General features: G+C 39.5%; 1 protein-coding gene across 2 annotated transcripts; it reads left to right on the plus strand.

Moving 5' to 3' along the window:
* The first annotated feature begins 13447 nt into the window (after window positions 1–13447).
* On the plus strand, window positions 13448–14427 carry LOC147905192 (uncharacterized). Of its 2 annotated transcripts, none has more exons than XM_087397715.1 (2): window positions 13448–13528; window positions 13666–14427. In XM_087397715.1, exon 2 carries the CDS (start codon window positions 13785–13787, stop codon window positions 14367–14369), a length of 585 nt encoding a protein of 194 aa, XP_087253841.1. In that variant the 5' UTR covers window positions 13448–13528; window positions 13666–13784; the 3' UTR covers window positions 14370–14427. The 2 variants fall into 2 exon arrangements, with proteins under 2 accessions (XP_087253841.1, XP_087253834.1); XM_087397708.1 differs by having other exon boundaries at window positions 13450–13528; window positions 13620–14427.
* Window positions 14428–15167: the final 740 nt, after the last annotated feature.

Genomic DNA, 15167 nt, shown 5'->3' on the forward strand with positions numbered 1-15167 from the left:
ATTAGATTTCTGTAAGTCTTCCTCAATGATTTGTGCATACATTTAGGAAAGAAAGATCACTTGAAATATCTTGAAGATGTACTTAAAAAATGTAGAGAGCATGGTATCTCCTTAAACCTCTCAAATGCCAATTCTTGGTCACACATGGAGTAGCCTTGGCACACACCCTATATAGCTATTGGTGAATTTCATCTAGATAAAAGAATGTGAGCAGGCATTTGAAAGCCTCAAGTAAAGATTGATCATAGGTCTCATACTAATGGCTCCAAATGGGAAATTGAATTCCATGTGCATACTGATGGTTCCAAATATGCAGTAAGGAGTGTATTATGTCAACTTAGCAAATACAACATTTACTACCCAATATACATTGCAAGCAAGTAGTTGAATGATGCAGAGTTGAATTATACCACCACAAAAAGAGATGCCCTAGAAATGGTCTACAATGTGAAGAAATTTTGACATTATCTAGTGGCCATTGAATTTGTATTTTACACTAATCATCAAGCCCTATTATATCTTGTAAATCAAGCATGTACCATAGGTCGGATAACTAGATGTCTTCTACTCCTACAAGAATTCAATTTCCAAATGGTGGTGCAGTAGGGACCTTAGCACTACATTGCAAATCACATTGCAAATCACATGTCACAATTGATGATGAGAAGAGCTAGAGGGAATAGAAGATGACCTACCAAAACCAACCCCTGAATAGAGACAGTGGAGGCTATGAAATTAATTAAAAGCTACCCCCTATCAGCTAATTTTAGGTCAATTGTATAAGATTGGCAAAGATTAGATTCTAAGAAGATGTGTTATGTCACATGAAATCATCCAATCATAAGAGAAGTCCATGAAGGCATAGCAAGAGGACACTTTGCTGGGGAAGAAAGAGCAAGAAAAATACTCTTAGCAGGATACTAGTGGCCAATAATTTGGGTAGGTGCTTACAACTACATAAAAAGATGATGTATTCCAAAGAATAACTAAGCCCCAACACAAAGATGTCGACCCCCTGACAATAGTTGTTGCACAAAAACGTTTGAAAAATGGGGGATTGATACACATACATCCAGTTGCAAAGGGAACATAGGCATGCTACATCATTGTTGCTAGAGCCTACTTTAGCAAGTGGTTTAAAGGTAAAGAAGTAAGAAGCATTAAAGATAAAATGGGGCATTGATAACCATACATCCAATTGCAAAGGGAACATTGGCATGCTACGTCATTGTTGCCATAGACTACTTCACCAAGTGGTCAAGCAGTAAGAAAAGAAATCATGCCAATATTAAAGAGAAGTACATGAAGGCATAGCGACAAGACACTTTGAAGGGGAAGCAATAGTAAGAAAAATCCTCTTGGCAGGATATTGGTGGTTAACACTTTGGACAGGTGCTTACAACTACATAAAAAGATGATGTATGCCAAAAAATAACTAAGCCCCAACACAAAGACATCAACCCCCTAACAATAGTTGTTGCACAAAAACCATCTGAAAAATGGGATACCGATACCCTTACATCTAGCTGCAAAGGGAACAAAGGCACACTACATCATTGTTGCCATAGACTACTTCACCAAGTGGGCTAAAGATAAAGCAATAAGAAAAGTTGATGTAAGAAGCACATCAAAGTTCTTGTATGAAAATGTACTTACACGGTATGGATGCCCCATTGAAATTTTAAGATAGAGACAGACATTTTGTTAATGAGGTGATCAAGGAGCTTTTGTTTGGATTTATGATTATCCATAAAAAAAGTAGACCCTACTATAGCCAAGGCAATGGACAAGCCGAGTCCACCATCAACAGAGTACTATGTATTGTCCTCACCAAGAGAGTGGAACCAAAGAGAATTGAAGGGGTGAAAAAGATTAACGATGCTTTATGGGCATATCAAACCACACTCTAGGTCAGTGTAGCATTTACACCTTTTCAATTGGTATACAACCTTGAAGCAGTGGTCCCATTGGAATTTGTAATGCCAAGCCTACGCATAGCAGTACAAAAACCCATGGGAGTCTGTAGATCATGAGTCCCTCAAAGAAAGACTCTATCAATTGCAGAAGATACAAAGTAGCCTACCATGCCATGATAGTAGAAAAATAAAGAAGGAAAGGCATACATTTGCTAGTCAAGCTGCTATCTCATCTATTATGCATAGCTCCGGGTTCCTAGAAAATCTTACTTCCACATCTATCCCACTCGGGGGTACTTTTGCTTAGCCCATGCCTTTACCTACCGTGAAGGTTTCATCTCCCTTTCCATCTACACCTATGCTGCCTTTTCCACCACCGCCTTCCTTCCCTACTGCCTACTCATCCATGACTTCAACTCCATCCCTCTCATTCCCAACTGCTCTCCATCCTCTTTAACCCCCACATCTTCTATGTTCTCACCCTTGCCCTCTACACCATCGAGACCCTTTGCATATGCAGTGCGTATACACTTCCTTTATGGCTACATTAGTAGTGACTTCCCCATTGTTGTCCTCCACAGGAGGTGTTGTCTCATCCTCTAGGGCACCCACACTTAGTATGGCGAGGGCCTCCAACTCTTGCACCTACTTCAACCTCTAGGGTGGGGATGGCGGGTTCTCGATCTTGTAGAAAGAGCTAGACTTCTCAAGTTACTCAACAAGGTCCATGCGAAGACTCAAAAGTTCAAAGGCCACCTCCATGAAGATGTGGAAGCTCATGTGAGGAAATTCCTCAGGGCACATAGAGCTAAAGGTGTGGAGAATGAGAATGCCTTCCTTCACATCTTCCCCTTGCCATTGGAGGATGCCGCTGATGTATGGTATAGTCAGTTTCCCCTTGACCATTTCTAGACTTGGACAGATGTAAGGGAGGAATTCTTCTGCACTTTCAAGTTGGAAAAGTTTGAACATAGGATTGGAGGATGCCGCTGATGTATGGCATAGTTAGTTCCCCTCTCACCTTTTCCAAACTTGGATAGACCTAAGGGAGGAATTCTTATGCACTTTCAAGTTGGAAAAGTTTGAACATATGATGGAGTTGTCCACTAATATGGCAAAAGCATCTCGAACATGTACACAAGGATGAGGGTCCTGGCCGAAAAGATGTCTGTGCCACCAAACGATGCCATCATGAAGGGATGGTTTTGGAAGGCATTACCTTCCACCATTGCTATAAGCCTAGTCGACAAACTCCTTGACCATGCCTCACTGCAAGACATCCTAAGGGAAGTGGTGAATATGGAATGGTCCCAGTTAAGTTTTGCGTCAACACACACTTTGACCACCCAGCTTCCAAAAGAAGAGGGCTCACTGACATGGCAACAAATGAAGGAGTTAAAAGAAATCAATGAAGTTCTGAAAGATAGAACAAGGGTGGATCACACTTTGAAGCTCATATAAGAAGTAGTCTTTGGTGCACCGAGTGCAAGGGTTCTGGCCATGGCTACTAGGAGTGTCCTTTGAAGTGTAAGGTACCCACTTTGACTCCTTCTACACATTTTGTGACATTTATGGACATGATGCCTCCGAGTGTATCTTAAGGGGTTGAGGAAGCTTCTACCAGAGTATCCGGTTGGGGAGCCCCCGGTGGTTACAGTCAATAGAGCTGCATTGACCACTTTGAGACTAGTACCCCCAGTTCCTCCATCTGTGAAGGCATCTGAACCGCCTATCCCTCCTATCATTCCACCCCCACTACTTCCTAATCCTTCTTTGCTCCAAGATCCTTCTCCCACTCACATTGGGGCTCCATACTTCTATCCTCATCCCTATTATGCACAGTATCAACCACCTATGTCAAGGGGTGGATATGGATCCCCTTATCAACACGATCGATGGGGTGAGTTCCGAGGTGCAAATGGAGGTGCAAGTAGAGGTACAAACTTTTGCAGACCCATCATGTGCTACAAATGTGGCGAGTACAACCACTACTAAGATGAATATACATAACCACTTAGGGGACCCTCTTGTACACAATGCAACACAAATGACCACTACACCATATACTGTCCCAATGGTAGAGGGGAATAAACATCCCAAGTCAACATGGTTGACGTAGTAGTGGCAGAGAAGGGTGACAAACCCCATTTGATTGGTGTAGTGTTTGGAGTTGTGACAAGGTCACAAATGAAAGGTGATAGTAGTAAGGATGAATCAACACCAATATTAGAGGCCTCATCACCAACCAGTACCAACCTAGTCACTAGAGGAGCATCCCCACCTCCTTCCTCCAAGGTGGACAGTGGACTCAGGAATGCATCACCCTTGTCCTCTTTTGCTAGAGTGATAAAAGAGACCCTGAAGGGCTTCACAGCCATGAAGTCCTCTTGCTAGCTCTGAAAGTACCTCAACTCCAAGTGAGCAATCTATGCCTTCAAGGTACCAGGAGCTGGTTAAGAGTGTCACCAAAGATCTTCCTTCCAATTCTGAAGATGAAGGCAACACACCTTAGTTTCCTTCCCACAAGTCAAGAAACAATGAGTTTGCAACAGAGGTGACAACACTAGGACAAAAGTGAGATATGTGGCTAGAGTTTTGTTCAATTCATATCGAGGGTAGGCTATTATGATTTTGTTCTGGTTTAGTATTTCTCTTGTGCACATCACTCTGCACTTGTATCGCACAGTGATCACACATCCTACTTGCTCCTTGCACTATGCCTCCCAGAAGTGGTAGGACCCCCCCCCCCCAACAATTTATGGCAATCATGGTGGGACACTGTTGGTGTTGAGTAGCATAAGTGAAGTGGTGTTCTAGGGTCCTAGAGAGAGAGGTTTTATGCCGAGTAGTTTTGAAATGTTTAAAGGAGCTAGTGGAGAGCTAGTGAGAGAACTAGGACGTACTTGAGGAGAGTGGAGAAAAGACTTGCCGTAGATGAAACCGAGTACAAGAAGCATTATGTGCAACGGAAGTTCACAAAGTCCTCAGGGCGAGCACAAAGTGAGCCCATAGCTAGAGCAAGGAACTTCATCGACACTGACATTCACCTGAATCAATAGGATCCTTGGTGGTCAGATCTGGACTCTAGAGAAGAAGAAGTACAAAGTGAAGAGTGGGTGAAAGATGAAGGTACAAAATAAGGCTCCTTAGAGACTCATCAAGTTTAAGACATTCCTCCTCTTGCAATGATGTCTCCATCAACAGGATCCCTAGTTATTTGATTCGGACTCCAAAAAAGAAGAAGTACAAAGTGAAGTGCGAGTGAAAGAGGAAGGTATGAATGAAGGCTCATCAGGGACTCATCAAGGTCAATCTTGCATTGATGTCTCCATCAACAACCACTTCTATGGGGGGTGGTCACTCCCTCTACTCCTGACTTGTATTTAATTGTGGCCTCCATTTTTGCACCCCGAGCAGCATAGGAGCCTAGCAAAATAAAACCTTTTGACTTCAAGAATGAGTATCTTCCTATAAAGCTAAGCACACACCTTCATCCAGTTGGGCAGAGGGATCACAATCAACCTAGGGTGAGAGGCAAAATACCGTTGACATGAAGAGACACTTGGCTAAACAAATCCCTTCTCCAAAATGTTGAGCCTTGAGTTCTGTAGCTTCTGGAATGTATGTCCTATAAAGTCACTAAGCTACTACTTTAGCTCCAAGCATGAGTTCTATTTCATGCTCTACTCTTAGTGGGGGCAATTTAGTTAACTTGTCTAGACAAAACATCTACATAATCACTTAGCAATTATGGTTCCTTTCCCAAATAAATGGCATAAATTTCATTTAGCTTGATTGGAAACATTGGATTAGCGTTTTGATATCCTTTGAACTTTTTTGTATATTAGCAATGGTAAGATGTAATTTACTTTTTCCTAGTTTTCCTTGCAATTCTTCTTCATTTCCATCATTCTTTGAACTTTATTTGCATGTTAATGAAAAAAAAAAAACTTTATTTGCATGTTACGCGTTGTATATCTACTTTACTTTTTTAAATTGGGTCTTAGGAAAGCATTTTGAATAGAGTTATAGATTTTGCTAAGGGGTTTATGGAATTCTCTCACCTTAACTATCACCATGGGGAATATGAGATGGAGCTAGTGAGGATCTAATCTCACTCCAACAATTGCAAATCATGAAGACCAAGGGCCTCTCAATAAATTAGTGCATGTCCAAACTAGCTTTTAGTATGCATCTGATGTCATGACTCCATAAGAAGAGGGAAGAAGGAGGAGGAGGTGGGAAAGAGGGAGTGGAAGAGAGGATGATGCATGAGTGATATGAAGTGGGAAGGGAATGGGGACATGGAAAACCAATAAAGGAAGGAAGGCAAGCAAATCATATAAGTCACAACACAAGGAGTGGGAGATAAGAAGAGGAGCTGTGTTTTACCGAGTCCATAGTGATAAAAAAGGCCTTAATATAGCAAGAGGAAGCTTGTACACCACTCTCAACACAAGAAATAGAGGACTTTGATGAATTATATTATCTCCTAAGTGGAAACTAGAGTCCCCACCCAATCTCAACACAAGAAATAGAGGACTTTGATGAATTATATTATCTCCTGAATGGAAACTAGAGTCCCCAACCAATCTCAATGAGGATGACATGGAAATCCGACAATCAGGGCAAATTACTGGGTTGACAATGTGGAACTACTGCAAACAAATGTACAACTCAATTCAAAATTGCTACTGCAATAGCCAATGTAGATTGACTCAAGGGAAGAAATACAAGATGTAGCCACATATCACAAAGACCTCACTAGTGTACTAGATAGTGTGTCTCTATAAGAATCACAAGTGAACAATGTTGTTGACTTTGATGCTCCATTGCCACAAAACCACAAAACAAATCTAGTGACACTCTACAGTAAACGACCATTCAGGATAAAGAATAGGGTGCCTATGGGTGTATAGAATCCAATTATATAATCATTATAGGCAAGAGAATCCCACATTTCACATCATATAGCATAGCAATCAACAATTACAACAATGGTCAGAGCTATTTGTGCTAGTATGGCATCAGAAGAGCACTAATGAGAAATGGAAAGAAAGGTGATCCCATCACTCCAAAAAAGTTGCAGAATGTAAAGACAAAGATTAAAATGATCAAGGAAAGGATGGGAGAGCAAATGCAACAAGAATTCCTTATACAAAGTGCTCTAGAAGAAAGTAGGAAGGATGCACTTACCATAATGTCCCTACAACAAGAACACCTTCAGATTTTAGCTGCCTTGAGCAATAAGGTGGAGGTAGAGCATTCACTCTACTAAATGAAATTATCTTGTGATGAACTAAAAAATGAAATAGTACTTAAAGGAAAGCCAGATGCGTGAAGATGATCAAATCCATGCAATAATTAACACAAACACTGAGTTGCAAAAAACTCTCTGAGGTTTGAAACATCAAGCACTAGAGTAGGAATGTAAACCATCAAAGAAGAAAATTATGAAAGCCAATGTAGAAATTGATGTTAAAGGACAAGAGATAATGTAGCTTTCAGTATTTAATGATCAATTGCTAGGACAACAAAAAGAAGATAGAAAATTCAATAATCTAAATCTTGCCTATACCTCAACACTTGGTAAGTATAAAGAAGTATGCACAGTGCTACAAAGTCAAAAGGCAATAAGTTGCAAACTCAAAATTCAAGTACTGAATCAAGTTGATGACGATGTAGAGGATTCAACATAAGATCTATTGCTACAAGGCACCACCCATTGTACTAAGATCTTGTTGTAGTCCTTAAGTAAGAGGATCATGTCGAAGGACAATCTTGAATTTAGTGGAGACACTTGAAACTAGAGCTGCATTTCCTCTGAGCAAGATTGTATGAGCGAGGTCCTATGAGTGATTCAAGATTTGCAATACACTCAAGGAGTGTTTAGTTGAGAAACTACCTTGGAAATTCTCTTCATTTTCATTTTGGAGTGCTTAGTAGAATGCAATTTGTTGGCTATTTCCAGAGTGTAGGGGAACGAATTTTACAGATTGTCTATTCTATTAAAAGTAAGCACAATTAGAAAGCATGAAAAACTAAGGCAAAAACAATGAACCCATAATTAAATACTACGCTTCCATTTAACCATAGCTTATTATACCTCCTCTCCATAGAGTCTTATTATCACTTTTTTTGGCTCTCATCAGAGGCTTCATCAATGAAAATCAATAACTATTTCACTAAAAAATGAAAGATCAACTAAGATTGAATATTTATGACTATTTTTATACTCTTAAAAATGAAATTAAGAATTTAAGAGTCTAAATGATATGATTTATAACTTGTAACCTTGTAGATGTGCTCAAATGGCCTTTTTTGTTTGATTTGAGTGGCTAAATGACTATATTTGGACATTGGATGTAAAACATTTTAAAACTTGTTGTCTAAGATAGTTTCTCTAGCAAAACTACCTTGGAAGGATTCCTACAAATGGATTTCTTAGGAGAATCCCCCCATGAAGAGGGGTTATGAGAGGTTTTCTTCAAGTATAATCCTCTATCAAATAGGAGATTTGAGGGGATTTCTATGGGAAACCCACTCTACATGTGGGTCTTTTCATAATTCTTTCCATCTCAGTATCCACCATGCCTAGCATCATTGGCATTGTTAGATGAAGTTGTCCATCTTTGTGTCAAGATCTATGGATAAACACATAGTTTCTTTGAGAAATGTGGTTTTAGTATCATACCCTAATATGCTTTTTTTTGAAGTAGAAATGTGAAATTTTTGTCCTTCGCTCAGATGCTCGGAGGTTTTTGCTTAGAAAACAACCACCCCCCTTGCAACTCAAGAAGATAAATGTAGTATATGATCTCAATTGGAATAGGCTCATGGTCACAAAGACTATCCCTGATTTATGCCAGAAAATAGATGACGATGAGAGAAATGTATTTTGTTTCCCAGTTCATGCAAATGTCATGTGGATAAAACTAGATGAAATGCTTATATATGAATGCTTGATGGGAAGTCCTCCTCTTGAAGTAGTAGATGGACTCTTACTCCTATTACAACAAATACCATCACCCTATCTAGGGTATAATTTCAAGTCAAATCCAACCTTGAAGCTGACTATGCCTTAAAAAATTGACAAAGATCTATATGAAGAATATGTCATCTATCTTAAATCTAATCTTCCCTATCTCGGCACTCTCTTTTCTTATCTTCTCTATCCTTCCCTATCTCCAATACCATACTCCATAACTTTCTTGAGATCCATGCTAGCCCAAATTCCTCATCATGCCTCTTTTCTCATGCCTCTCAACACTTACTATAATCCAAGAGTCTCATCCCTCCCATCCAATAACACCTAATTTTTTTCCACCACTTGAAAACCCTTCCCTAGAGGATTATCAAGTCATCATTGAATCCATTTTCCCTACTCTTTCTCCACTTCCCACCAACCTCCCTCCTTTTCCATTCTCTAATTCACTACTTGCTTCCACCTCATGTCTATCCCTATATAAACCTCTTCTTCTCCTCCAAGGCCACATCTTCCTTAGACACCCATTGAATTTCCAATGGAAGGCATAATCAATGATTCCAACCATGAGCTTGATGATATAGATAATCCAAATCGAATAGCCACATAGGAGTTGAATAAGGATACACAATATACAAATAGAATTCCAATGCCTAATAATCCAACATGAGAGGCAATACCCAAACATGCAATCAAGAGGAAAATGGGACCTCTTAGGGATTTCCAAGCACATTTGCCAAGCGCAAATCACTCCAAACATAAGCAAAAATTTGGATCCATAACTTGCATGGCAGAGACCAAAGCTTCTCAAAGACAAATGCCTCCTTCAGTATTTATAGGCACCATCTTCCTTTTGAATGCATCCCATGTTTTATGTTGTACCCCGTCTCACTACCTACAGGTGGGATTCCAGTAAACGTGATTTAGACAAGGAATATGCTCCTCATAATTGGTTCCTAAATAAATACATACTCTAAAGTGAAATGGACCTTCCAAGAAACACTTATTGGAGCCTTGGACAAACACGCATTACAGATGTGAGGTAGCCATGACAAAACACTCAAGTGCCAAATATAGTGAAGCTAGATGTGTCCCTCACCATTGATGACCATATTCCCATGCTCAGTTTCAATACCAATGAATAGAGAGATGCTCAAACATCTAGTAGCCTCTCTCAACAAGCCATATCACGTGAAGGGAGGTATATGTGTCTATTTGAAGAAATGGTTGATATTGGCTTCTTAAACACTAACCAAACAATCTATGCAGTTCGAAGATTCAAAGGAAAAGATAAAAAGCAAGATCAACCCATCTATCACTGATGCCATTTTTACCACACTCATTGGGTAAAAGCAATTGCATCACAACATCACCTGCAAACTCCAGCATAACCCGAGGATGGGTAATCAAATCAGTCTGGGGGAGTTATTAACCCAGTGTGTAGAGTAGCAGCAAAGTTTTGCTTGTAATATCTTGAGCTTGAAAGATGGTATGATGAATCTAAAATGATGAGGATAGCCAAAATCCTCTCTATAAAAAATTTGATCATATAGTATCAAGAACCTGAGAGAGAAAGACTAAAAATAGAGAGATACATACTAGATGCCTACACTTTCTAAGGTCCCCTACAAAAAGTGTAGAGACCCCAAGGGGTTCCCTAAAAAAAGTATAAAGACTCTTACCCAAGAAGTCTCCTACAAAATAGGTCCCACCATTGAGGTCAAAAAGTGTGGAGACTCTTACCTAAGAGGTCTCCTATAAAAGAGACCCGCCCTTGAGGTTCCCTATAAAAATTTTAGAGCATCTTATCCAAGAGATCTCCTACAAAAGAGGTCCCATCAAGAAGTCTCCTATGAATTGTGTAGAGACCAACTTGTATAAATCTCTCTCAATGGAAAGAATCTCCCACTCTTTGGGGTTTAGTGTTTAGGTATGCTTTTGTATTCATGTGAGTAATGTCCCTTGTGTCTATGCTCCCATACACTACCATGTTCTAGCATGCCCTTACCCTTGCACTCCCTCCTCCCATCTCCTACTCCTCCTTGCTCTTCCTCTAATACACTATCGTGTTCTAGAATGCCCTTACCCTTGCACTCCTTACCCTTCTACTCCCTCCTGTGATCTCCTCCTTGCTCTTCCTCCAATACACTATCATGTTTTAGAATACCCTTACCCTTGCACTCCTTACCCTACCACTCCCTCCTCTGATCTCCTCATCCTCCTCCCTCTTCCTCCTCCTCCCTCCTCCTCCTCCTCCTCCTCCACCTCCCTTCTCCTCCTCCTTCCTCCCTTGATCCTCTTCCTTAAACCCTTACCCCTTGAAGTCGTGAAGGAGACTAGCTCTCCACTCCTCAATCTTGAACTCTTCTTAAACCTTGAAATTTTGGACTTTTATTTTTCTAGTTTTGAAATTGGACTTTACTAAAGTCTAAAAATTCTATATATGGCTTCTAGACTTTTTCTATGTATGTCATGACTTTCTTCTCTCTCTTTTTTAAGAGAGCTTCTACATTCATCTTAGTAGGTTAGAGTCCTATGTAGAATACTAGACTTTGTTGAAGTAAAATCACCCCAAGCGAGATTTACGCATGGGGGGCTTTCATTCCTAACAAACATCTTCCTTCCAACTAGTTTGCATTTAGTCATTTTGTTAACTGGTTGCATAGTCTATGAGGTAGGTTTCTTCTCTCTTGCAATGGACCTAAAGCAGTAGCCAAGCTTTGATACCATTGAAACCAAAATATGGAATTCTCTTAGACATAAAATATAGGTTGAGGAATTGAAAGAAACTAAAAGCACTACAAGATGTGACACAACACCGATACAATCTCCCCCCCTCCCCCCCAGTTGAGTGGCTCATGCTTCATCATCTATAGTATTGGAGATCTTTTAATAAAGCACAAGGATCCAAAAATAACATGACCAAAATTATCCCTTCCCTCCACTAAAATAAGGGATGCTTTAACATATGCTCTTGGGGCTTAACTTATCCAAAAGTGATTTATATCCTTTCATAACCAAAATGTATTTCCCATGGCATAGAATATCAAGTACTACAAAAATTGGGCTATGGCCATATGATATGCACTCGTGCAATAGCCAAATTAGTATACATTAACTTAAGAAATATCTTGCATGTAAAATGAGTTGTAGATTAGGTGAGCATTGAGAAACCTTTTGTTACAATAGGAGCTATGCATAAAGGAGGATAGCTAAAATATTAACAGCACAAAGGAGGGTGCACAAATATTAATAGCTATGACTAGGTGAAAGGAGATCTATGTTCATAGCTATTAATATCTTCCCATGAAGAGGGAGCTATAAGTTGGGTGAGAAGAGGTAGGAGCCCATACATTAATTAAGACAACTAAAGGTAGAAGCCATATATGAAATAAGATAATTAACCTCTAGCATGACCATAATGGCCCAAATTATGAATTTCTTTGTAAATGTCAAAATAACGCTACACTTTTGGGGCTCTTAAGTAGAATCCTCCTATTTTCATGTTGGTCCATATATAGTTCCTTGAATTCATTCAATTTATACATTGGTTAATATAATAATACAAGTTTCCACAATATTCACCAAATATTTTCTATGATGTTTTTTGTTTATAAATGAGAAATGGACGACTTTGTGACCTATTGTACATGCAATATTTAATCCAATGATAAATTTCGTGATAATTTTGTATAGATGGTTTAAATTATTTAATTTGCATGTTGATTTATATAATAATGCATGATTCTTTACATACATATGATAGAATAATGCCTTTATAGTACACTTAGTAAATGTATTAATTGTTACAAATAAAGTCTAAAACACGAAGATAGTTTTTCTTCATATTTCTCTTGAGCTAACAAGAACAATTAAAAGATATAATAATGACTTGTATATGGTTTCTCTCTAACTTAAAATTTTCATAACATTTAGATTAGAACAAAGCTATGCGTAACAAGAAATGAGAATATATTAAAAGTTCACATGATAATGTAGGCAACCTTAATTTTGTAAAATGTCTAAAGCGTAGTATGCATCTCTCAATTGATAATAATTGAATGGAATCTATGCTCCTTTCCATCAAAGTTTCTTTGTTGCTTAGTTGGATATTTTCAAGACTTTTGCATTAATAGGTTCAATGTGATATACTCATCTCACCTTAAGATGTTGTTGAGAGCATGATCTTGCATTAAGCAAGCGCGTACCTTGAAATACCAACCTTGATGAGTGTGAGTCATGAAGCATGCATATACATTGACATAAAGAGCTAACAAATCGCTTAGGGTAAAGGGGTCGGTAAAAAGAGGCGGGTGCCTTTTAAAATGCCCCACCAAGTAGTCCTCATAGAAAAAGAGGATGTGTCAAGCTCTTCTTTAGTGCCTTACTATTGGCCCTTACTTGACTAAAGCATAGGCTCTCATAGTTTTCTATGTTCCACGAAATATTCGAAAAGTTTAAAAATGAAAATTAGCTCCGAATCCATGAAGGTGCATCAGCAGATGCACGCCAAACGATCCTGTTACTTTGTGCACATGAGGCTCACCTCGGGTATTGTGAAGGAAGCCTCAGGGAGTTTGAAATTGCAAGCAAAGCCGCACGCCAAGATCATCCGTTGCATCTCGAGGTGCTGCTCCTCTCTCTCACAGCTTTCTTTCATGGTTCTACATCATACAAAGCCGTGCGCTAGCAGAACGTTCTGATTCTTTCTTGGGCAGGACTGCTTTCCTCTGGTGCTTGGATCGGTTGCTTGACGACTTGCAGCATGTATTCCTTCTCTTGTGGCGCACACGAGAAAACCAGAGAGATCTTCAGTTTATAGGCTTACATGAGATCTCTGGCCTGTGTCTTCATCGGGTCTAAACGTACAAAAGATCGAGGAAATGCAGAAACAGGACAGAAGCCTTGGCGGAGGCACTGCATGTGTAATCCTCCTTATGGTTATCGTCTCCGTCCTCATTCTTCTCATCACTGTGTATTTTTCAGAGTTCCAGCCCAAGGACCTTGCGATTAACGTCGACAACGTGACAGCTGAAAGCGCGAACTCTGCCTGGAATAACACAGTAGGGCAGATGTTGCTTGGTCTCACTCTGCGTGTGAAGGTGTCAGTGCACAACCCAAACTTGGCCTCTTTCCAGTATTCATATGTGGAAACTTCAATTTGGTACAAAGGAAAAGAAATGGGCTTCGTTGCGCTCCCTGGGGGTGCTGTGGCATCGAAGTCCACTACGAAATTTACAGTTTATCTCAGCACGACTACGGACAACTTGTTATCAGATCCCACGCTCGAGTCTGGCGCTGCGATGCCACAGATCCTCCCTGTGACCACTAATATGGCGATCTCGGGCCAAGTCACAGTGCTGGGCAGCATCAGCCACCATACAGCTGCAGTAAACGCGTGCATCGTCAGCATTTCTACGATCTCACAAGCTGTAGTTGCCTATGGTTGCCAAACTACTTATGTCTGATTCAAGAGTGACGATCTCAAGTTCAAATCAAGGATGGAATTTCTTAATTAAATACAGAACCGTGAGTTATTTTTGGATCAAAGCATGTAATGATGCCAAATGCCTTGAAAAAGGTAGCCAAATTTCTTACAAAATTTGTCTCACATTTTGTGTCCTTACATGTCTACATGTTACTTATCTTTGGATTACCTTCAATGATGTCAAGTGGTAAATTTGTAAATGAATTGATTTTTTATGTAATACTTCACTTTGTCTCTAAGCTACAAAGTCGAACCTTGGGGTGTTTATATCTCGGGTATGTTCGAAAAAATGGATATGGGTTCAATTGAGCACATAAATCTATGTACATAAGGGAGTGTTGGTTCCCCAAATAAAAATTATTAACTTTAATTAGGGGAAAGGACTTTACAACTTGTTTGCCCTTTGAATGTATCTATTATGTAGGAGTTCGCTAGGTCTAGACCCTTTGAAGTTAAATGATACTAATATAAATCATCATGAGGGCCTAATGATTAAGAATGGTCATATTGGTTGTTTTTCCCCTAGTTTGTCTTGACTAGTTTGTTCAACCTAATTGAAGTTTGCTCATTGTGACTTGATAAACTATTTTGACAGTTTATGATAACATCAAGCAAGTATGTATCGGCATTGCAAAGGTAAGTAGATTAGAAAAACTTGGCAAGCAAGGTTTAATGTTGACCTGGAAAATACCAACATTGTAAGCACATAGAGGCGAGCAAGAAAACTAGAACACATTCGAGCCAAAGTAGATAGACAGACAGGACTCAAGTAGACAAC

This window comes from Dipteris shenzhenensis, chromosome 2 (assembly GCF_047967505.1).
Source record: "Dipteris shenzhenensis isolate YYH24624 ecotype China chromosome 2, Dip_SZ_1.0, whole genome shotgun sequence".
Lineage (NCBI taxonomy): Eukaryota > Viridiplantae > Streptophyta > Polypodiopsida > Gleicheniales > Dipteridaceae > Dipteris > Dipteris shenzhenensis.